Source organism: Phaethon aethereus (genome assembly GCF_964289735.1).
Source record: "Phaethon aethereus genome assembly, chromosome: 10".
Lineage (NCBI taxonomy): Eukaryota > Metazoa > Chordata > Aves > Phaethontiformes > Phaethontidae > Phaethon > Phaethon aethereus.
The window spans coordinates 2,384,141-2,406,517 of NC_138586.1; the positions used below are offsets into that span (position 1 = coordinate 2,384,141).

Sequence of the window (22,377 nt, forward strand, 5' to 3'; positions counted from 1 at the left end):
TTCTGAAACTTTTTTATTTTACTGTAATCTTGCAAGTCTGAGTGTCATGTGAAGCTTACAGCCTGAGGGACTTGTGCCCCTATAGCGCTATGGTAACACTCTATATGCTATGACAGTGCATTTGGGGAGAAGAAAAAAGAGTGAGGTTTTTGTTTGGTTTTAATGTTGCTTTTTAAATGTCCTTTGAGATCATGGGAAATGTGCATGCACTAATCCAGAGTTAAAGGGCAAGGCCTGAAATCAGGCTTCAAAACATTCCTCCCTCTGCAGCCGTGGCGGAGTTCTGGTAGAACATTGCGACTTAGCAATACAGCCTTGCTGGGCATCAGGCGAGCGCAGTGGTGCCTGGCCGAGAGGCAAGCTGTAGGAATCCCCGCTCTGGCACGCTCCTCCTAGGGTCGGAGCGGGTTTCAGCTGCCATTGCCTGATAGCTTTCAGGAACTTGGGATAAACTTGCTTTTTATCAAGCTGTGGCATGGTGTGGGCGGAGGAGAAATCAAAACCAAACCGGGGAGAAGGACTCGATGGGTACATGGCCCCTGGAAACACGCCTGTCTGCAGTGCAACAACAAAGGTGCCCACCCGCCGCTTCCCAAGCGTGGGCTTGCTGGCATGGCGTGGGAGCGTCAAGTGGGAGAGGGGCCAGGCATCCTTCCCTGTGCCCCCAGAGCGAGCCCGTACCCTGTAATTACACAATCTGGTATTTATTTTTTCTCCAGAACAGGAACTCTGCAATTGCTAGGGCAGGTAGCACTGAGGGAGAGGCCAGGTGGTGGCCCCCAGGCCACTCTGAACGAGTTTTTTGCTTGTCTTTTGCCAGCGTTTTCCCCTGGTTCTAGTTTTATGCGGAGGTAGGCCTAGGGTTTGTGCCCCAGCCAAGTAATATTTCTTCCATTTTTGCATGCTAAGGTGAGCGTGGTGCCTGTATGTGGGTGGGTAGAGCTATTCTATACCCACTCCCTATGTCTGTCATGCTGTGGAGGTGACAGGAGCTATTCAACCTGTAAATAGGTGTAATTTATGGTGGTCAGCAGCCATCCTGCATCCCTCTGCACCTGGGCTTACTGCTGGGGCTGTGGGAGAGGGGATGGAAGATCTTGGATCAGCGAGTCAGTGCTGCAGCTTCCTCTTGTGGTTTTTGAATGTTTTTACAGGTAGACCCAAGTCCTTCTCTGATGTTAGCAGGCTCACGCTGCCAGAAGCAGCTGTGAATTTAAGGGAAATAGTTTGAAATGGTTTTATTTTAATTAAATAGAGGTGGAATGTTTGCCATGAATGTATTAGAGAAGTCTAAAGGTAGGGCTTTGGAAATAATCTTTACTTGCATCAGGTAACTACTGCAGGTTTCATGGTCATGTTCCCTGAATGGTGACTAATAAATTCACAGGAAAGAGGGCAGTTCTTGGGCTGGTGGTATCAGTACGCATACTGGAGCAAAGCTGGAGCTAAGAAGCAGGCATCACTAAGTGCAGAACGCCACAGGTGCCAGGTATTGGCAAGAGGCTGGACTCCACAGCCGGAGAGGAGCCCTTGCACAAGCCTTACTACACCAGTGCCAGACAGCTTACACCTTCTCTCCACGTGAAGGCAGCGAGGGGAGCCTCTGGCAAGTCATTCGGCTCCTGCCAGTATGAAACAGGCACGGCCCTGAGGAGGAGAAGCTAACTTCCTTGTGCAGCACATGGTTAATGGCAATGATGTCTTCCTCCCAGAGCATCAGACATCACCATCCCAGTCAGGGGTGTTGCGTGCTGCCTGTACTGCTGTAGTAGAAATCACACCAAAACCTAACCCAGGCCCCAGCCTGGACATGCAGTGCCTCTGGGAGCAGCAGCGGCAGCCCCAGCGTTGCCTCCAAGTTGCTGAGCTGTGCAGCACGCCGGATCGGGGAGTTAAGCCTTGTTAAGTAAAGCTTTATTTCTTCCCTGGGTTAGCTTTTCAGCCCAGTCGGTTCTGAGCCCCACAGTCACTGGTGGGCTGCAGCCAGACAGGAGGAGGGGTACAACTAAGGGGAAGGGTATGTGGGATTTACTTTCGTTCAGGTTGTTTTCCCCAGTCACAGTATACTTCAGGATAGTCCAGCTGTGTCCCGGGGAGCCGCAGAAGACAATTACACTATTTCCTGCCTCACAAGGTTGGCTTCTTGGAGGAGTATCTGCTGTTGAGGTGACCTACTCTGGGGGCGTTAGCTGGTACACTAGAAAGAAAGGTTAAAAAAACACCCCTAACAATGTTTTTCAGTAATATTACAATAATTTATAAAGGCATCAAAACAAATTCAACATCTATTAACAAGCTGATCTTGGAAACAATACTTAAATTACTAAGACATTTTGGTGAAGTTGAAGGCACCTTGAAACGCAATGGAGGAATAGGAAGAATTGTGCTGCCTTCTACAGCATCCTCTTCACTTGAACTGTCTGACCACCAGCTGCATGGTTGTCTTCCTACTGTACTTCATGCAAGTGACATTTGGTTCTGCTCAGTAGGAATCACCCTCTCTCTAGCTACATAAATATTTACTGTTCCTTACCAGGCACAGATTCTGCACATTGATTGGAAAGAGACAAAAACGGCTTCAGGTTTTTCTGTTCCTTCATGTCAGAGGTCGAGTGACTAGTTTTCCACAGGCACCCTTCTGACTTGACTTTTGAATTATTTTGCTCTCGGTGTTCAGTAGGAACAACAGGGAAAAGGCCCCAGAGCCCAGCTGGCCACGGGCCGTTTCTGCTGTCAAAGTCCATAGAGGTATTTATCAACCAAAGAGGCCACACCGTGTGCCAGGGAAGCTTTGGTGATGACTGGTGACTCGTTCTGTGTAATAGGCTCTGATAACAGGCCCTGCTCCGTGCTGCCTTACGCTAACAGGGGAAGTGAAGTCATGCTGTACGTCAGCAACTAAGTCAGTCATCTAGCAGGGAACAATTCTACTGTGCAGTAATAGCTAATTACGAAGCAGCCAGCCCTAAGAAAAGCTCTGCTTAAGACAATGATGGGTGCTTGCCTGCAGTCAGTTTACGACGACAAAGAATTAAACACTCTTTCTAGGTAGCATTTTTACAGGGCAGAGAAACTCCTTTCATTCTTGTAATCTGAGCTGGCCCCATAAAAGGTGCGGAAGAGGAAAGATGTCTGTCAATGCAACCTGGTTCAAGAAAGATCTCTCATTTCTACTGCTGATTAACAGCCTTCTCAAAAGGGAGGGAATTGCTTCACGTGGAGTTTCCAGGTAGGAACTTAGCAAGGTGTCGTAGCTCAACCCCCCAGCCTTGGCTTCAATTCTTTTATTGGAAATTTTAACCATTCTGAGGGCAAAGGGGGCACGCTGTCCTTCGGGAGGCGGCTTGTGTCATACAGTTGGTACGACGTGGCCGAGGCAGCCCAGGCCCCTTTGAGCTTACCCTGAGCCTGCAAGTGACGTGAACAGAACTGCAGGAGCTCATCTCACGTGCCTGAGCCTACAGGTACTGTGTCAGGTACATCCTCCTCCCCCCTGCCTTCAGTCTGCATCTCAGCGCTGAGAAACTGATAAAAGTAAGACAGCAGCCTGTGACAGAGGTTTCTCTTAACAAGCCTGTTTACTTAATTGTCTGCCTTCTGTGAGAAAAGCCAGTCATTTTATCAAGTCATAAAAAGCAGGGAAACCAAACTGAGGAAAGGGATGAAAATTAAACAAATTCCTTCTCTCTGGCTACTGCCAGATGCGCTCAGCTCCTTAACCAAACTAGCGGTGGTTTGGTAGGGGCTCCAGGGGAGGTAAAGGCCTAAGCCATAACTGGGCCCAGAACAACTCCAGTTCCAGTCTGTTCTGTGAAAACCCCCACAGGAGCAGTGACACAGTTGGCATTGATGCACGAGGGCTTGGCACACCGATCACGCGATTGACACACGGTGACATTCATTTACCAAGGAACAAAGAAAGTTGTGGGTACAAGGAGGCTCCTGTGTACCTTTTCCAGCACCTGTAACTTGACTATGAGCCAACCACTTTATTCCATAAATATGACAGCCAAAGTGAGCCTTTCCTGAGCTCTCCCTGCTAAGCAGCGGTGACCTCCCCTTGAGCTGCGACACCTCTCAGGGTTGCTCCTTGAGGCTGAGAGGTGCTTTCACCAACAGCAGATCTTTGGTAAGCGATCGGTGTCACACATAGCCTTATAGTATGGTAACTTTGATTTGCAGCTGGGTAGTTTCGAATCGTTGCAGCCTTTGTGGGGTAAGTTACAGAGTGAACCTTACCATCGAACTTAGTCAATGAAGCCGCTTTTGCTGATTCCTTCAAGAGTCTAAATCAGGATTCGTGGCAAAATGGGGATTTGCAACAGCTACCTGGTGACAGAACCTTCATGCAAGTCAGCACAACTCCAGGATGCTACCCTAGCAGCTCTCCAGTGGTCTGCTCTGAGAGTTACAATTGGTTTTTTAATACATAAACACATTCATTAGGTTTCAGTAACCTAAAAATATCGAGACTGGCAGCTATAGGAACTGCTTAATTGGGTTCCCATCCTTACAAGTTTTATTAGTGGCTTTTAAAAGCGTGCATAAAATGACTCACTGTCCAAAAATGGCAGTCGGGGATCAGTAGCAGGACTGTATTAAACTAGGAGGGGATATCGGACCATCACACCTGTTTTAACCTGTTCAAAGTATTAAATGGAAAGCACCTCAAAGGCAATTTGTAGAGAAACACTAGAGAAAGAGCTTTCTCTGCAACACCAATCCTAAAGAGCTTTAATGAGCCCAGGAAGCTACAACAACTGTTCGCATTAACCATTACTCTGAATGCATCAACCAGCTTTGTTAATAACCTCAGCAGAGTAAAGAAATGTTTTCTCTGAAAGGGAAGCTCAAAGTCTTCCATGGCAATACACCATGTAGCAAGAGTTCAGCAGTCACCTGGTTTATCTGTCACATGTTTAGCTTTGTGTGATGGCCAGCTGATACCTGGAACTGTTGTGTGTTTTGTTGCAGCTTTCACACGAGGCTTCCTGGCCAGGACACCACAGTAAGTGTGACCTTGTTCCTTTGCTCCTTCAGCATGGGGATTAGTTCCGAGTTGCTCATTCCTATTGCTGGCACTCCATTTACTGCCACTATTTCATCTCCACACCTAATCAAAAGAGACAGGAAACATGCTTGTCAGGATTTATTTAATTACTGTTAACACTGCACCTTAGGACCCCCAAGGTCATCTAGCCCACCCTGAGCCAAGATCATCAACTCCTTGGTGAAGCAACTTTTTCACTTCTGAGTCAAAGGAGGAGGACACTGCTGGCAGTTGAGTGAGACACGGCAGTGAGGGTCACCGGCAGCGTGACCAGCTGGCCAGTTATCCAAGATTCATCTCAAACATCCCCTTCCTACTTTTATCTAATTACTCAATTAAAACCTTGACAGCCTTTTAAAGTGTAACTGTGTAATTCCTTTTAGTTGCACCTTTATAGAGAAGCCAAACCACCCATTAACATAGGACTTGGTTTGTTACGACAAATGAGTGTCTAAGAATTAGAAGTCATTAACTTTTAGCTCAGCCAGTTAAAAGGGTAAGAGACAGCCCCTCAGTAAAACAGCGTCATGCTGACTTAAGTACCGATAAGAGTTTCTGACAAACACCAGAGAGCCCCAGGGCCGTGCATACGTACTTCAGTTTCCTGTCTCGGAAGGCGGGAGTCCCAGGCACTATGGTTTTGATGAAGAATGGCTGATTTCCTTTGCTCTCCTCAAAGCCTCCAACAATGCTGAAGCCCCAGCTTTCCAGGTTACCTTTACTAAGGACAATATCTTGACAGCAGTGAAGGTAGCTGTGAAGACAGGTGCGGTCAAAAACAGAGAAAGCTTATGAGAATGTTTCAAGGAAAACTGCCTGACCAGAAATTTATGTTCGCCCTTGCAGAAAGCACAGCTATGTAACAGCCTCATTTTTTTCTTTCTTTTAAGGACTTGAGGCAACCGCTTTGCAGGGCATGTTGCAGGGATAATTCTCAACTCTGAAGATGCCAGTCCTTTAGAAATCTTCTCTCAGTATTGTTAGGGCTAGTTTAAGAGTTAACAGAAAATTACCGAAGGGCTTTGTGACCCGAAAGATTAATGAATAACTCCCATGAATTCTACTAATGAGCATGCACAGTCCTAGTGACAAAACCATATTAATCAGGAACAGCAGTTATACCCATGCCATAGGTGAGAATCGAGCTTATTCTTTTATTCCATCTCTATACTACAAGCCTGGTACAGCGAAGGCATTCAGCAGCTACCTATCGCTGACAGAAAGCCGACACAGGAGGTATGGCCGCCTTTCTTCTACTCGTTACCAAACTGGAATACGAAAGGTCCTTCCTGCAGGACCTCCACCCAGGACTGCTGTGCACAGGAAGAGAGTGCTGTGCGGAGCGAGATCGCAGAGCGCTGCGGCTGAATGCCAGCCACTGAGGTACGTCTTCCCAGTAAGCATGGGATATCTCCGATGCCAGGGCTGCCTTGGAGAACGTGCTCTATCGGTGCTAGCAGCACTTGCTCCCCGAGTTTGTAGGACAAAGACGTGCAAAGCCTTTGCGAGGCGTCTGAAAAGGTGTGGCAGGAGTGCACGCAAGCGGCTCCTGTGCTCTGGCTCACAGTCAGGTTCCATTCTGGCACCGAGGCGCTGCCAGAGCTATGCTGTGTGAAACTGCTGCTGATTGCCCCACTGAGGAATTCCAGCAGCTAAACTTTTCTTAATAAACGTTTTCGCCTTGAGGGCTTTGCTTCAGCAGTTTAGAGACACGTTCCAGATTTCAAAAGCCTTTCTCAGTTAACTTCTCACTAGGAGAAAGATCCAATTATCTACTTTCACACTGTAATCTACTCTGTACGAGTTCTTCACACATAAACACTGGAAGACCCAGCTCTAGCTTACTGATGCTTCCATGGTTTTCTTCTACTGGTACCAAGACGAGTGTAAAAGCACAACTATGAGAAATGTATATGGCCTCTAGTGCAAATAAATAGCCCAGAGAGCAAGAGTGGTAAGTGCTATATCAGCATAGAACATTAGTAAAAAACATTGGACACATTCTCCAAGAGCTGGAAAAAGCTGTGTGCTAGAAATCAGTTTTCTGTATGAAAAAGGGTTTTTAGGAAGAGAAACATTCATTTACTATAATGGAAAATGACTGTGGGAAACGAATTTTAGGCTTCTCAGAAAGTAAAGGTGCAAGTTTTATTGTGACAAACAGCCTGCTGAGTTTGCAGTTCTGCATCCCTTGCGGAGCGCGCCGCTCCAGTGTGGCTGCGGCAGGGAGCACCTAGCAGGTGCTGCAGAAAGAGCTCAGACTTCATGGAGACTGGCTTCCAGGAAGAAGGCAGGCGGAAAACTGCTTTTCCACCCCCTGAGTATTATCATAAGCCACCCTGTGCATCGTTCTTGTTTTCAGGAGTCAAAGCTTTCAGAGAGAAAAGATAAATCAATCTGTAAACTTGGTATTTCTCATATCTGTAGGATTCAGTGTGCAATGAATTAGGACACACATCCCTTCCAAACCAGCATTTTGAGATGGTATTTTGTACTATCAGTAGCTGATACTCATTTAACATAATACTATGAAGAAATCACATAAAGCTCCTATGCTGTCTTCTTGTGACATATACTAACGCTAAATGTTGAGGAGCAATAAGTAGTAGCATACAATTAACTTGGAACACTCACTGCCACCAATTAATAGCAAAGCAAAGAATGGAGAAGGAATAAGTTTACAACGACAGCAGAGCTACCCACAGCTGTATTACAAGACCAAAAAATGCAAGAAAGATACCAGCCACCTGGTTCAGTAGAGCCAACACTTGTTGGCTGAGGTTAGGTAGAAAACTACTACTACACTGCCCCTCGTATGGAGATGTTTGTGTCTTCATTGGAAGTGTGCAGCACTGGCCATGGTCAGAGGTGGAAGATGCTCCAAGGTTACACACCAAGTGCTGCAGTGTGAAAGCAGCCTTAGGAGCGCAGAGTGTTTTTCTTTTGCTAAGAACGTGACCCAAGATGCTACCCAGGGTCCCAAGGAAGCACAGGACCAGGGCTGTAATCTCTCCTAAAACCCTTCAGCAGCACATAACCCGAGTTCCGCAGGATGGCTACAGGGGCTCCACATTTCAGACACAGCACATCACCGAGCGTGCCGAGATGACAGACAGTATTTGACACAAACAGAAAACCAGAGATAGAAGAATCCAGGCTAGAATTAAACACTGTGGCCCAAGTGTTGCAATGACTGAATAGAATTCCCTAGCCTTGAGCACTAATTTTGACTCTGGTCTTTCAGCATAAAGTTCAGCTTCAAACTAGAAAGAAATACATGGGTTCTTCTAAGAAATACAGGATATTTCTGCTGGATCAGAATAGTAACTGGGGGGGAAAAAAAAAAAGGCTGAACAAAACCAAAATTGCACATGCCATCAGCAATAAGTTTTAAATTTTCATACTGTACTGCAAAATGTTTTAGCAAGCTGAGGCTACCTCTATTTTAGCAGGGCAGCCCAAAAGGAACGGATCTGAGTGAAACAACTGGTGCTGAGGACACAAGGGCTAGTTTTGGTACAGTTCAGAGGATTTTCTGTAACCTAGTGTCAGTGTGGTACACATGAACAGACCCTGTTCGTGCCAGAGTGCAATGGGCATTCCTCTGCAGCACTTCTGGTCCAGTCCCATTCAAAGGGAACCTTGTTTGTGCGGGTCAAGACCTCTCTCTGCAATGTGAACCAAAATGCAGCAAGTGAGGACAACTGGATCCTCGCTTCAATGGCGCATTCCTGAGCCAAACGAAAATGCTAGCGTAGAGCCACCCTGAACATTTCCAGGTGACAAAACAAGGATGCCGTTTCAGTTTATGGATTCTCAAGCAATAATTTAAAGTAATATGATTGTGCCAGCCACAATGTCAAATATAAACACCTTGCTTAGCTGAAAGGCAGATTCTTAGTGGCTTTAGGGAAATCATTCATTTTATGGACAACCAGCTAGTTGCTACCACGTCTTACTGTGAGCGGATGGGAAAATGAGTGACGAAGCACAAGAATTACAGCCATTTTTACTACTGGAAACAAGAAGGAAGATTTTGTCAGATCCTGAAATGAAGTAACCTTGCTTTGTGCCTCCTAACCACCCTCACACCCACAGAAGAACGGCAGACAAATTCAGATGCCTGAACTCAGGTCGGAGTAAGAAAGGAAGACTGAAGAGCAGAAAGGGTGTCTGAAATCATTGCTCCTTGCTTCAGTAGCAAGGTACAGTAACTGTCAAATGAAGGGGAGCCAACATTAATACCAGCAGCAAAAGAATTGCAAGCAGTTTATTAAACGGCAGGTAATGTCAGTATACTCTCGCAATGAAGGCAGGTGACCAGTGAGCAACGAGTGGACTCCAGTCCCCGTAGCAGAAAGCGTGGTGAAGCCGCAAGCCACCAGACATCCAAAGAAATTGGAAAAGGAAGAAGGGAGAAGGTACAGCCAGGTTTTGCCTTGCTGTGCTTCACCACAGGAGCACCCATGAGGAACAAACACCAGCCAGCATCTGCGGGTTCGTACTGGGGTTTGGGCTATCCAGGTGCAGCTCAGGCTAGTTCACACTGGGCCTGCACAGGCTGGGTGGGCTGATTCCCGGGGAGAGCACAGGAAACCAGTAGGACGGTGCTGAGGATAAGCCAAGTTACAGTCGCTCAAGACACAAAAGCTGCCTTCCTAGGGCTGTTTTGTTTAGCATTTACAGGCTGCTAAGTAACACAAGGGTAACGTAACAGAGGCTTTTTTAGTATTTCTTCTTTCAGGTGCCTCAAGAAACAAGGCGGTACATAATCCGAGCTTCCCACAGAAGGGTTTGGCTTTACCGTTCCACGTGCATCTCCTGCACAATCCTCCTCCAGTCAGCTGGAATGACAGCAGACTCTGCCTTTCACAGCTGAATGTATTTTGATGAAACCACAGCAAAGCAGAGGTTCACCTCTCCAGGAAGGAAATGGAGATTCAAGCTTTCAAAGCTCCAGCCCTGTCATCTGGAACCTACCATGCTGCTGATAAAATCTGTGCTAAATCTACGCTCCAAAGCTTTGTAGCAGGAAAATGGAACTATTCAGACTCATTTCGGCTTCGTGCTAAAGATGATGCAATTATGACAGCCAAAAAGAATTAGACTGAAAGAATGCCTGCCCCCAACTGACATGATCAGATTAGAAACTACACAACAGCACAGGTAGCTGTTGGCTTTTGCTATGCGATCCAGAAAGAGCCACAGAGTGATTTCAGTTAATGATATTTTAGCAGTGGCTGTATCTACATTGACTATATGTCAACTCAGTGCCTCAAATGACAGAATCTATGCTTCTCTTTTTCTGTGTCAGTTCTCTTAGAAAAAAAGATTTTCAGGAACTTCTGAAATATGGATACTGTCCAACAAAGGTGGGGGAATGATGGGTCACGCCATAAAAAGCAGTGGACGTTTCTTATGCATTCATTATACTGCGATCTCACTAACAAACAAGGCTTTCCACTGCCTTAGAGCTAAATGAGAATACCAGTAATGCTTCCAAGTCAACCAACAAAGCAAGTAATTTCTAGCGTTTGAGTGAAGTCAGCTCTGTGACTGAACAGATCTCTATACAGTCACCGAACAAACGTACCTGGGCAAGCCAAGCCATGTGATCCAGAGGGGACACCAGCTGAATCCTTGCTCCCTGATGTCCGGAGACGGCTCTGTCGAGTTCAGAGAAAGGATTTCCAAGGCTTTCAGTGTGACTGAGTGGGAAGCTGCATTAGATTTCAGTGCCGAGACAGCTTCATAGTAGTTCAGATGAGTCAAATCAATGCCGTTTATGCTCAAAAGTACATCTCCTGTTGATTAAATAAGATAGGATTATTACAGACCTCTTACTATGAAGCCCATTTCTGTCTCAGGGTCTCATGTGGAACCCCTGTTTCCAGCCTCACTTCAGTGTCCAAGTCCAACTTGCACTGAAAAGAAAAAAGACAAACTTCCTAAAGGATAAAGGGTCTAAGAGCCTCCTTACCTCGCTTGATTCTGCCATCCCTGAAGAGGCATCCGATGGGCTGCACACTTGTTACATATATGGGGAGCTTGTTTTTGTTATCCCTTCCACCTCCAATTGTTATTCCTAAAGATTCCTTTGGTTCCTTTTTTATTGCAACTGTCTTTTCATGACTTATGTATCCCTGAGGTAAATCCTACAAAGGAATGACATTACAAAATGCAGCTTCATTAATGCAATTAACATGAGAAGCCCAGATCTGGAAGAAAATAACAAAACACCTTGTATCTTTAATCCACAATGTTTCAGCAATGTTGCTGGATGGCAAAGTCAGCTTCTCATGTACTTGCTCTGGGTAGAAATACTATCCTGTATTTCCAAAGCGATACCACCATGACCAAGACACTGCTCTCATAGTGATCCCACATTCACTTGCTGTACAGAGATGCTGACTCTGAGGAGAACAATTTTGCACTGAGGAACAAGCTACAAACTCATTTCAAGGCCACTCATATCAAGCAATCAACCTCTCTCTGACTACTACTAAATGTTTAGGTTGCAGTGAAAGCACACATTAGAGCAATTGCTGTAGAAACAGTATGTAAATGATATTCTAGGATTTAAATCAAGGAACCACACTCCAGCCATTTATGACAGCTACTTACTAAACTCCAGAGACATTTAAACTTGCTACAACTGCTTAGACTTCGGTGTTTTCTCACTCAAATGGAAGTTCTAAACATAGAGCAAATCTCTCTTGGTACAACAGACTGGCGATTCTCCTCTTGCTCATGCCGTTTGTTATACTTTGCAAACAGATGGCAGACGAAATGCTGAAGTCACAAGAGCACTACTGTGTAATTTGTGTAGTTTCTACTTCTGTATTATAAAGCCCTCTAGCTCTAAACCAGAAGCATAACTTAGTGTCATCGTGCAATACCCTGAACATGTTGTGCTTGATGGATGTTGAGAAGCAAGTCCCAAGTGTCTCATGGATGGTAAGTTTCCCATTGCCCTTTCCAGACAAGAAAGGATTAAACACTAATTCTGCATCAACATTACAGACATTTGAAGAAATTTTGACACGTTTTTTCCCTAAAAACTGTGTTTCCCAGTAGATGTCAAATGTATGGTTCTCCAGTACCAAAAGCCACAAACCTGCTGCTTTTCAATAGCTCAAGAAGAAACAGAGCTACTAATCGGTCTTATGTGATAAATCACCATCACAGAGCAAACCTAGTAGATCTGCTAAAACCAAGAATAACCAGCACTTTTGCCATTGTTTATAAAACTTACCTTCTGGTAGTTAGATTTTCGTCTATAGTGATTCTGATCTAGTCGCCTCCGATGGTGCACCGGGCTCCCTCCGTTGCTGCTGCTACTGCTGCTGCTGTTATTTGATGTGCTGCCATCTTCTACCGGGTCCGAAAGCTGCACGCCTGGCTGCCTCAAGACCACAAAGTTCACTCTTGATTCCGTGGTCTGCCAGCAGAAACAAAAAAAAAGTGTAAATAAAACATAGAGAAATAAATTGGACATTAGGGACAGCTCTTGTCATTTTCTTGGGAGAGAGAAGGGTTGGCATCAGTTTCTGCAAAGGGTCTGAAACAGGGCCGTACAACACGATGCAATGTTTTTTGTGAAGAGGCACAGAATCCTACCATGAAAAGAAAAAAGGGATTAGTAAACGTTAGTCAGAAGGAACAGGAGTAGAGGCAGACTTCACTCTTGCCTCCCTCCCCAACAAATGCCAAACAAGAGAAAGCGGAAAGGGATGATTAATTCCTCCACTTCAGTACAAATAACCAAAATAGTGTATTGTATTGTGATACAAAATGAACAGAGCTAGAACACTGACTGGTCCATATGACGGATGGCTGTGAGACGAGCACTGGATGCTTTTTCTTTTATTGTGAAGAAACTCGTTAAAACTCTTTCCCTCCCAGCTTATGTACTACATCTATTGTTCACCATCTCCCACCCATTTTTTTTCCCAGAGTACCTGAAGACATGACCTTTTGTCTAAGATAGCTGCTAATTAAACACTTAACCAGCTATATGTCTGGCCTCCGCAGAACTACAGGGAAAGTATTCACTATTGTTCCTGCTCTTCTAACTTGGTTTGTTCTTTCAGATAATTTGACAAAACCTTATTGTGAAGGACTCCACTGGGGTAAGGCGTGTGTGCTTACTTGGGGCATTTCCTGCAATGGATGAGAGAAGTACGGTTGCTGCTCTCGCTTCTTGACATGGGACCCTGTTCCTCTGGTGCCACAGCACCCTGGCAGCAGCGAATTCCCTGGCCTCAGAAAAGGGACTGCATCAACTGTTTTGGGTTTTTGGGTTTTTTTTTTTTCTTTTTAAACTAGGACAGGAGAGTTTTGTTTTCTGAAACAGAATTTAAAAGCAGCTTGCATCCAAAATCACTTCAGATAGAGCAATTTTCCAGGGAAGCTGGCACACATCCATGCCTTCATAAAACATATTGTAATCATCACGTCCTAAGATGGGGATTTGCCCTCCCCTTCAACCAGGAGTACCAGTCTATGTACAGTACGTATGGCTGTCCATATATATGTATCTGTAAATGGTACTTTACAGTACAGGTAGAAGGACTCTTTTCTGCAAATGGTTTGCAATCAAAATTAAAATTACATTTAACCAAGAATTTGAATTAGCCCTCGGAAGAACTGTCACGGCTTTACACAAATGTCACTTCAAAAAGAACTCAATCCCCAAACCTAATGAAGCCAGTTCTGAGACTTTGGTTACTGATTTCATTGGGATCATGAAAGAGTTCCTCATATGGGAGTTATGTTTGCACGTTACAACAGAAATACAGCAGCACTTGTGGGATGCAAACAAAATTCTAAGAGGCCATAGAACGGAATCACATATATAACATAAAAAAGGATCTCAGTACTGGAACTCTGCTCTTTCTCTTCTTTTCTCCCATGACACTGCTTTCCTCTGCCGATTACCAGGAAAAGAACTGGCTCTCCCTCACTGCTGACCTCAGATCCTTCCCGGGATATAAACAGTATGTGATGAGATGTATTGTGTCAGGATCTTTAGATAAAAGCAGAAACTGGAGGTCATCGCCTAGGGAGATAAAGAATTTAAACTGATCTACATGATGTCTGCTGCACACGTAGCGATCCTTAATCATTAACCAAAATTCCTTGCCCACTGCTTTTCACCAAAACATTCGGCATGCTGCAACAGGAGTGCATTCTATTGTGCAGGGAAAGGCCACCTCTCCTCTACCCATTTAGTATTTTAGAATGTTTTTAGTCTGAAGTGCCTCAGGTTTTCTAGACTCCCTTCCCAAATACAGGCAAAATGGGGAGAGAGGGCTTCAAATCGCTCAAAAGGGTTCTGTTCTGTGCTGCCAGCCTATCACATCTCCCAACAAGCCCCTTCGGTTTGACTGTTTGAAGCACGAGAGGCCGTCCTAATCTCTCCTTGTCTCTGCTGCGCATCCACACAGCGCATACAAATATCCACTCTGCAAGAAAGGCTCCAAACACCACACCACAAAGGAGATCCAATTGCCTTAGCTGAACTGAAGTGCCATAAGCAATGGCTTCGCTTGTCAGAGATGACTCACGACGGATTCCCACTCTTCATGTTTATCTTCATTTGGAAGCAGTGCTTCCCACACATCCGGAGGGAAGTCACTTTCCCAAAGAGATATTTCAGGGAATGCAGTTTGCTCTAGTGTGTTCTGTTAGCCCTTGGGTCAGAACAGGAGCCCTGCCATCAATGCAGACAGCTGCAGAGTCATTAGCCATCCAAGCTCACCGTGTCATAAATTACCTGGATTATCTGCGCAGCAGCCTCAGGCGTTCCTTGCCTCAAATCCTGGCCATTTATTGACAGGACCCTGTCATTCCGACTCAGCTTTCCATTTTTGGCTGCCAAACCTCCCTCCAACAGATCTAGAATAAAAATCCCAGCCTCATCTGTCTTCCTGATCAGTTTGATTCCCAAGGGTTCCGATCGGTCTCTCTTTATCAAGGTAACGTGGATCACTTCCCGATTTGTAGCAGAAGTGGAATCCTGCTGTGCAGTCTTATTGGAAAAACCCTTCTCCTGCAGGACCATGAGGTGGAGAACAGGACCTGGGTGGCGCAGGAAGGAGACAGCTTGGCAGTGAGTCACGCTGCTGATGTTGACGCCGTTCACCTAGAAAGACAAACAAGCCAGAGTCACTAATCAGAACCTACATAATTTAGGCACTGTCCGCAGTGTGGAACATCACAAAGTTGGAGACAGGATGTACAACTCCCTGTGCAATGCAGATGCTTCTGATGCACATCAGAGAACAGAGCTTTCTAAAAAAGAATGTAGAAGAAAGGAGATGAAGTTAGACCATAATTGATGGTGAATAGCTGAGGACAGGGACAAGACAGGACAACTCACATCACTAAAAAATCTGAAACTGCGAAGTATTAAATCATTACATCCATCCCATGGCAATGTAGAACTGCTTTCCCTTAACCTCCAGCATTCAATACACACTTGGTGAAGACTCAAATTGGAGACTACTCATCCTCACTTTTAAGCTGAGGAGCGGTCTGTAGTCTACAGGCCTCTGGAATCATCAGTCTAATCACACTTTTACCAAGGTAACTCCGAGAAGCTACTTTTTGCTTTTGTCTGTTGTCACATAAGACTCTGTGCAGTCTTCTTTTAGGATGTTAATAGGGCTGCTAAGTGTGGGGGACCTGCCCTATTTACAGCCCAGTCAAGACTGAGACATGTACAATTCAACTGGGTAAAACAGAAGTTACTCTATTGGTGTATCTAAGAAACCAACTCTGAGATCGTATCGGCCACTCGTGCACGTGGGGCTGCCTGTCTGGACTGAAGTCCACAGCCCAACAAGGTACTTAGGTCTTTATGGCCCGTCAATGGTTGGGCAGCCATAGCTGGGAGGTGCTAACAGTTCTCGCTGTGTCTCGGCTTTACTGCTGCATACAAGCTTCTGTTGTCTCGATTAGCCCACTGTCACGCAGCGTGATTAATCTGGAAACTAAATCTGGCCGTGGGTCAGCACGGTATGAGGTCGGTGCTCTTTATTACTCACATTGCATATCTGATGCTTACTTCAAGTTGTAAGGTCTTAAAATTTGGACCTGCCCATTGAGAATATGCAGCTTAAGCAACATAGTAGAGCAAGCAATTATAAGGCTTCCTAACTAGAGCACAGTCCTTTGGAGACAAATGGTGCTACTGGGTGAAATTTGTCAGGTAGAAATCTTTTTAATTTAGCCAAAATTGTCTGAATTTCAAAAAGCTATCAAATATGCAAGGTAAATATGAGTTTGACTGGAAGGAACCTCAAAAGTCTGCTTCTCAGCCCCAGCAGACACACAATGCTACTGACACACAAGTCTGATCAGTGCTTTTAAGCCCTCAGCTGTATAGATTTCCCAGTTTTTCTAGGCAACTCTCCTCCCTCAGCCCTTGTCTCGAGTCAGGAGAAGCAATGGGACTACCAGTGGGGTTTTACATACCTCAAGAATATGGTCCCCAGGTGCTATTCTTCCATCTGCAGCAATGACAGAATCCTGCAAGACTTCCTGAACAACAATGTTTCCCAGTGGGGTGTCTTTACCCCCAACTATCCTCATCCCCAGCTCTTCCTCCGGGTCTTCTCGCTGAATTTCAATTGTGGTCGTTTCAGCCACAAGACTAGTTCTCTGAGGAAGGTCTGATTGTGGAAATTGAAGAGAAAAAACACCACATTAATAGAATTTTCCTTCATGTAGCACCACAAGATTTGTAACACTGGCAGATTGTGTTCAAAGTAGCATCTGGAGAGAAAGCAGCTGTCAGGAGAGGAAAGAATAGGTCAGATAAAAAACTTAAAAAGCCCCTGTTTCTTTAAAGTTTCTCCAGAATGTTTTCCATCTTCTCCTAGCTTATGTCAAATATAAACTCTTTCATTATTATTTATTGAGTTTTATTACAGGGCACTCAGTATGCTTCACTTACTATTTAGAGGTTTATTTTTCTACTGTGACAGCCGACCTACTAGAAGCGCACACATAACAAATGCCAAATTCCATGATGCCCATTAGAAAAGGGGACTACCGAGACCTAATTACTGGTCTGTACTTTACCACCACAGCTCACCGCAACTTCCCTCCTCTAATCTCCTTTCCTCCCATTTTCCCATCCCCCCTGTAAAACAGCAGTAATGTCTACCCATTTCACAGCATACTGAAGACTAAGCAATGCTTCTCAGACACTTTGAAGATGAAAGATGTTGTTAGCAGATCATATTAAATCTACCAGCACTGCAACACTTAGGCAGGCACAACACTCTAATGAAGCCAAGCGCGCTGCCTGTCAGGGTGAACTGCAGTTGTCACACAAGAGATGCAAAAACCTGCCCCAAGTGTTCTTCAGGAAAAAGCCAACAGAGAAGTAAACCGACCTGTGTATTAACTCTGGCACAGGCACAGCGGTTGCCAGCTCCAGCATGTGCACATCTGGAAACTGAGACTAACTTTGAAACAAAGCACCAAGATTTCCATGCTGCTGCCTTCTAAAAGGGATCGAGGCAAGCTGTCCTATACTGAAGTGGAAATGATGACTTTTATCTGCAAGGGTTTCATAGCTGACTATTAATCCAAACATTAAGTTATGTTATAAAAACACACTTGCTGCACGCCTTTAGGGATGTACTGACCACTCCAGGAAACCAACCGTACATTTAACTTTCTTAACAAGATTAACAAGAAGTGGGAACATTTCCCAATTACTAATTATTTGGCTTCAGCAACACGGACAGTGGAATTGAGTGCAAGTTTGCCGAAGATACCAAGCTGCGTGATGCAGTCAACACACTGGAAGGAAGGGATGCCATCCAGAGGGACCTGGACAGGCTTGAGAGGTGGGCCCATGCGAACCTCATGAAGTACAACAAGGCCAAGTGCAAGGTCCTGCACATGGGTCAGGGCAATCCTAAGCACAAATACAAGCTGGGCAGAGAATGGATTGAGAGCAGCACTGAGGAGAAGCACTTGGGGGTGTTCGTTGATTAGAAGCTCAACATGACCCAGCAATATGTGCTCGTAGCCCAGAAAGCCAACCGCACCCTGGGCTGCACCCAAAGCAGCACAGTCAGCAGGGCGAGGGAAGGGATTCCTCCCCTCTGCTCTGGGGAGGCACTCCTGCAGTGCTGCGTCCAGCTCTGGAGCCCTCAGCACAGGAAAGACACGGACCTGTTGGAGCGGGTCCAGAGGAGGCTACAACAACGATCAGAAGGCTGGAACAGCTCCGCTGTGAGGACAGGCTGGGAGACTTGGGGTTGTAAATTCTTTGCTATGAGGGTGGTGAGGCACTGGAAGAGGTTGCCCAGAGAAGTAGTAGATGCTCCATTCCTGGAAGTGTTCAAGGCCAGGTTGGATGGGGCTTTGAGTAACCTGGTCTAGTGGAAGGTGTCCCTGCCCATGGCAGTGGGGTTGGAACTAAAGGATCTTTAAGGTCCCTTCCAAGGCAAAGCATTCTATGATTCTGCAAGTGCTTTCAGTGCTGCCTGCACCCATTGACAGGGCTTGCCTTTGTTTCTGCAAAGAATAATGCAAATATTCACTGCAGTCTAACAGAGATTCTCCAAACCGTTTTGCACAGACAGTTTTGTGCTTGTGAGCAGATTCTGCCACACCTGATGCACATGAATGCATCTCCCTTCTGCTCAAGGGCAAGCTGAGGAAAGAGATTACTCTGATGGCTCTAATGGCTGAATATCATTGAGGATACCCAAGAATGTTGGGGACACTCTAAAATTTGAATTGTCTGAGATAATTACCTCATTTTTAAATTATAAAAAAGGTAATTACATAATTACATTTCTGTATCAAACTCTCACCTTCTTCAGTCTCCTCAAAAGCTGGATTAACCAGTCCAGGCTCTGCAGTCCCTAGTGATACCACAGCAGCTGCAGAGCTTTCTGCCACAAGTGACGATCCTCCGCTTGGTACCTCTGGATCCTTGGGTGTGTTTGTCTCCACCTTGGTAGGGGGATCTTCCTTCCCTTTGGAAATGGGATTCTTTTTCCGCTGTAATTCAGATTTGTATTTCTTGAAACCAGGACACCTAGAGAGAGATTGCCAGTGACTGTAAGTGGCTCGTCTTTGCCTGCATGGTTAACCTAGCACATGCAAGCTGACTGACAAAGGTATGTGAAGAAGCATGTTCAAGATCTCATCAGCTGCAAAGCTTGTATCACAGATGCTAAAATTTATTCTCATTTGACCTTCAGCTTCTCCTTGTACTAGTATCAGCTTAAGAGCGGGCTCATTATTTTATTACTTTCAAAATTATTAAGCAAATTATTTAAAAAAAGGAGACTGTAATAGGAATGGGAGTCTCCCTTGCTAAATATTTACCTGGAAAACACTCGATGAAGAAAACAATACGTCTTAAAATATAAGCAAATACTTAGCTCTGCCCTTTTAGTGATGACTAGGAACTGTATCTTTATGCAAAGGAAGTGGCTCAAGTTTCAAGCTCAGCCTTAAATTATGTTTTGTTTTTAACAAACCAGTACCATGCAAGAGCAGCAAGCAAGGCTTGCCTTTTTGATTTTTTTTCTGAATGAGACTGACCCTCAGACAACACTCCACCTCCAGTCCACGCAGGAGGCGTTTATAATCCCACAGACTGTTCTCCACACAGAGGTTCAAGAAGTAATTCTACATCCAACGAAATGCGCTCTGTATGCAGCTACACCACAGCCAGCCTAGCTTAGCAAAAATGAGCTAAGAAAAACGAGCTCTTTTATCAAGGGTATTTATAAAAAAGGTAGCAGGTAAGGAGGGTGATAAATGCAAAAGCTTTTCAGAGACATGAGTAGTATTGGGTGTTTACTTTCAGAGACATGAGTAGTATTGGGTGTTTACCAGAGTCACTTTTCAAATTAAACTTGACTATTTACATTCTGGCTAAACAAGTCTCATCCCAGTATTACTTCCTCTGGTTTATTCCTAGTCATTTATTCTCCAAGCAGTAAGATGACCCTTAAAGTTAAAGACAGAAGACGATTGATCCATTTGTGCACATGTCCCTCTTAAGATGTCAAGAAACAAATTCATTTTGCAAAGGGCAGAAAAATCCCCCAAGAAAACAAGTTTCTAGATGCTTCTTATTTCCTTGAGTCTCCTGCTATCAGTTAATCTCACTTACAACTGAAAAACAGGAACACCCAAATCCCAGTGTAATTTTCTCCTCACTTTTTTTTTTTTTCTCCACTTTTCACTCTATGCTCACAGCCCAGGTGAAATACCCTCAATTTTTAGAACACACCCTCCCCAAGGAAGGTACAAAGAACTACGCCAGGTACAAGAGCATGATACAGTTTCCAGACAGATCTCCCAACGTAAACATTTCAGGGTGCCTTCCTCTTCTGTGTTTAACTCCTGTCACTTGTTAATCCCTCTGGCACAGAGGTTCACTGAGACCACGGTAGACTTACAGAGCTGAGAGGAAGGCCCAGCCCTGGTAGACGCCATGGCCTCAAGCTACACAGCTGGGCAGCCCTGTCCCTGCAGCCGAAGCATTCAGCCCTGCCTGATAACAAGACAGCAGGACAAAGCGTTAGTTCAAGAAAAAGGCGATTATAAGCTTTCACAGATTGAGAGAAAGGGGCACGTGAGCATCTTCCATCACTTCCCCTGGCTCTAACACCAGCTCTCAGCTCATGGGTACCGAAGACGAGCAAGAACCACAAGAATACGTCCTTGGCTGGAAGTGCAGAGATATCCTAAGCCTAACTGTTCCCTGCACACTGGTTGACCTGGCTTTAAACATGCCATTGTTTAAACGGCATGTAATAGCTTTTAACAAAAAGCTACCACACAGCTGAAGGGAAACAAGCCTGTTGCATTTCTCATTGCCGACTGGCAAAATACACACTGCCAATGAAGGTCTGCCTCTGCCTGCAGCAGGGCTTGTACTTAGCTCCCTTTCCTGCAATCATTAACCAGGCAGGAACAAGCATTCTTCACGCACCATGGCAAGAGCTCTTTGTCACCTGCCCTTCTTTTAAAGCTACAATATTCTGCCTGCCACCAGCTCAACCAGCAATGGAAGCATCAAAACACATCTCTGCTGACAAGCGTAAGAAAAAAAAGTCTCCCTTCCTCTGCACAACAGGGAAAAAAGGAAATAAAATAGTATTTTTCATTTGCTTCTCTTTCTCAGCAAAAGAGAGAATATAATGGAATCGTAAGTAGGTGATTCAGCAACTGCATAGTGTGCAGCTTGGAGGGACTTACATTATTTGGATCAAAGACTTATGTATTGCACATCTTAATTGGACCAATTAAACTGGCAACACTGCACGATCCCTTGCTTCCAGAGTGTTGACTTTCTGCCTGTCTGTCTGCTCTGCACAAGTGAAACAAGAATAAGCATGTTTATCATAATTTTCAGAGTCAGGTCCCCCACATCAGGACACACAAAGTTATATGCATTTGATGGGTTTTGTGTCTGCGGACAACTTGCATGCAAGCGCCTCGCCCTTCACGTCTGTAGCACGTGAGCTGGCCTCCCTAACATACACACAATTACGCTGTCTTCACCCACCCACCTTTCTGGCCTCACCCTCTGTCATCTTTGGTGTCCCACCTCGCCCCAGTTTAAGAACTGTTCTAAGGATGGATCTTGCTGGTCAGAAGCACAACAGACAGATGGCATTGTACAAGGAGCAATAATGTACTGTATAAATGGGAATGCACCTGTTCTGTAGATGAGCTTCTAGTTCACACCGCTGCATTGTCTGCTGACATTCTGCCTTGAACGGACAGAAGACAATCAGCTTATCCAACAGGTTTCGTACTAGAAGGCTGGACTTGTGGCACTGCTGGAAAGAGAGCTTTTTCCGATCCATAGGACAAAAGTTATACTCCTGCATGAAGTTTTCAAGGCACTTGAAACAGTACGTATGTCCACAGGGGGTGTCCATAGGTTGGAGCAGAGGCTGAAGGCAGATATGGCAGATGAGTTCATCGTCCACTTCATCCTGGAAGTTGTAGAGATGATTGTCCAGCAAAAGGTGGAACTGACCACATTCGCAGCAGAGTTCACTAACTTGGGACGCATGTTCTTCTGCTACGGGATCAGCCATGATAGCCAGCGTCAGGCACTCTCGGCCCAGCAGCAAGGAAACTTCTCACGTAGTAGTTGTCTGGCAGAGGACCTCTAATGAAAGGGAGAGAAAGAGAGATTTCCAGCCAACTGTCCACTCTAGATCTAGCCAATTGAAAAATAAATTGTATTCCTGCCTTAAGTGCCCCCCCACCCAGTATCTTCACCCCCACCTACCCTTCCTTATGGTTCTTCCTTCCAAAGC

General features: G+C 45.2%; 1 protein-coding gene across 1 annotated transcript; it reads right to left on the reverse strand.

Annotated features, from left to right (window-relative positions):
- Window positions 1–4,977: 4,977 nt before the first annotated feature.
- Window positions 4,978–22,155, reverse strand: LOC309408190 (ligand of Numb protein X 2-like; the record flags this gene model as incomplete). Its single annotated transcript, XM_082003967.1, has 9 exons — window positions 21,764–22,155; window positions 18,895–19,121; window positions 16,532–16,728; window positions 14,829–15,197; window positions 12,306–12,491; window positions 11,031–11,205; window positions 10,644–10,854; window positions 5,646–5,804; window positions 4,978–5,113 (listed from the first exon to the last, which is right to left on the reverse strand). Exons 1-9 carry the CDS (start codon window positions 22,150–22,152, stop codon window positions 4,978–4,980), a joined length of 2,049 nt encoding a protein of 682 aa, XP_081860093.1. The 5' UTR covers window positions 22,153–22,155.
- Between the last annotated feature and the right edge of the window lie 222 nt (window positions 22,156–22,377).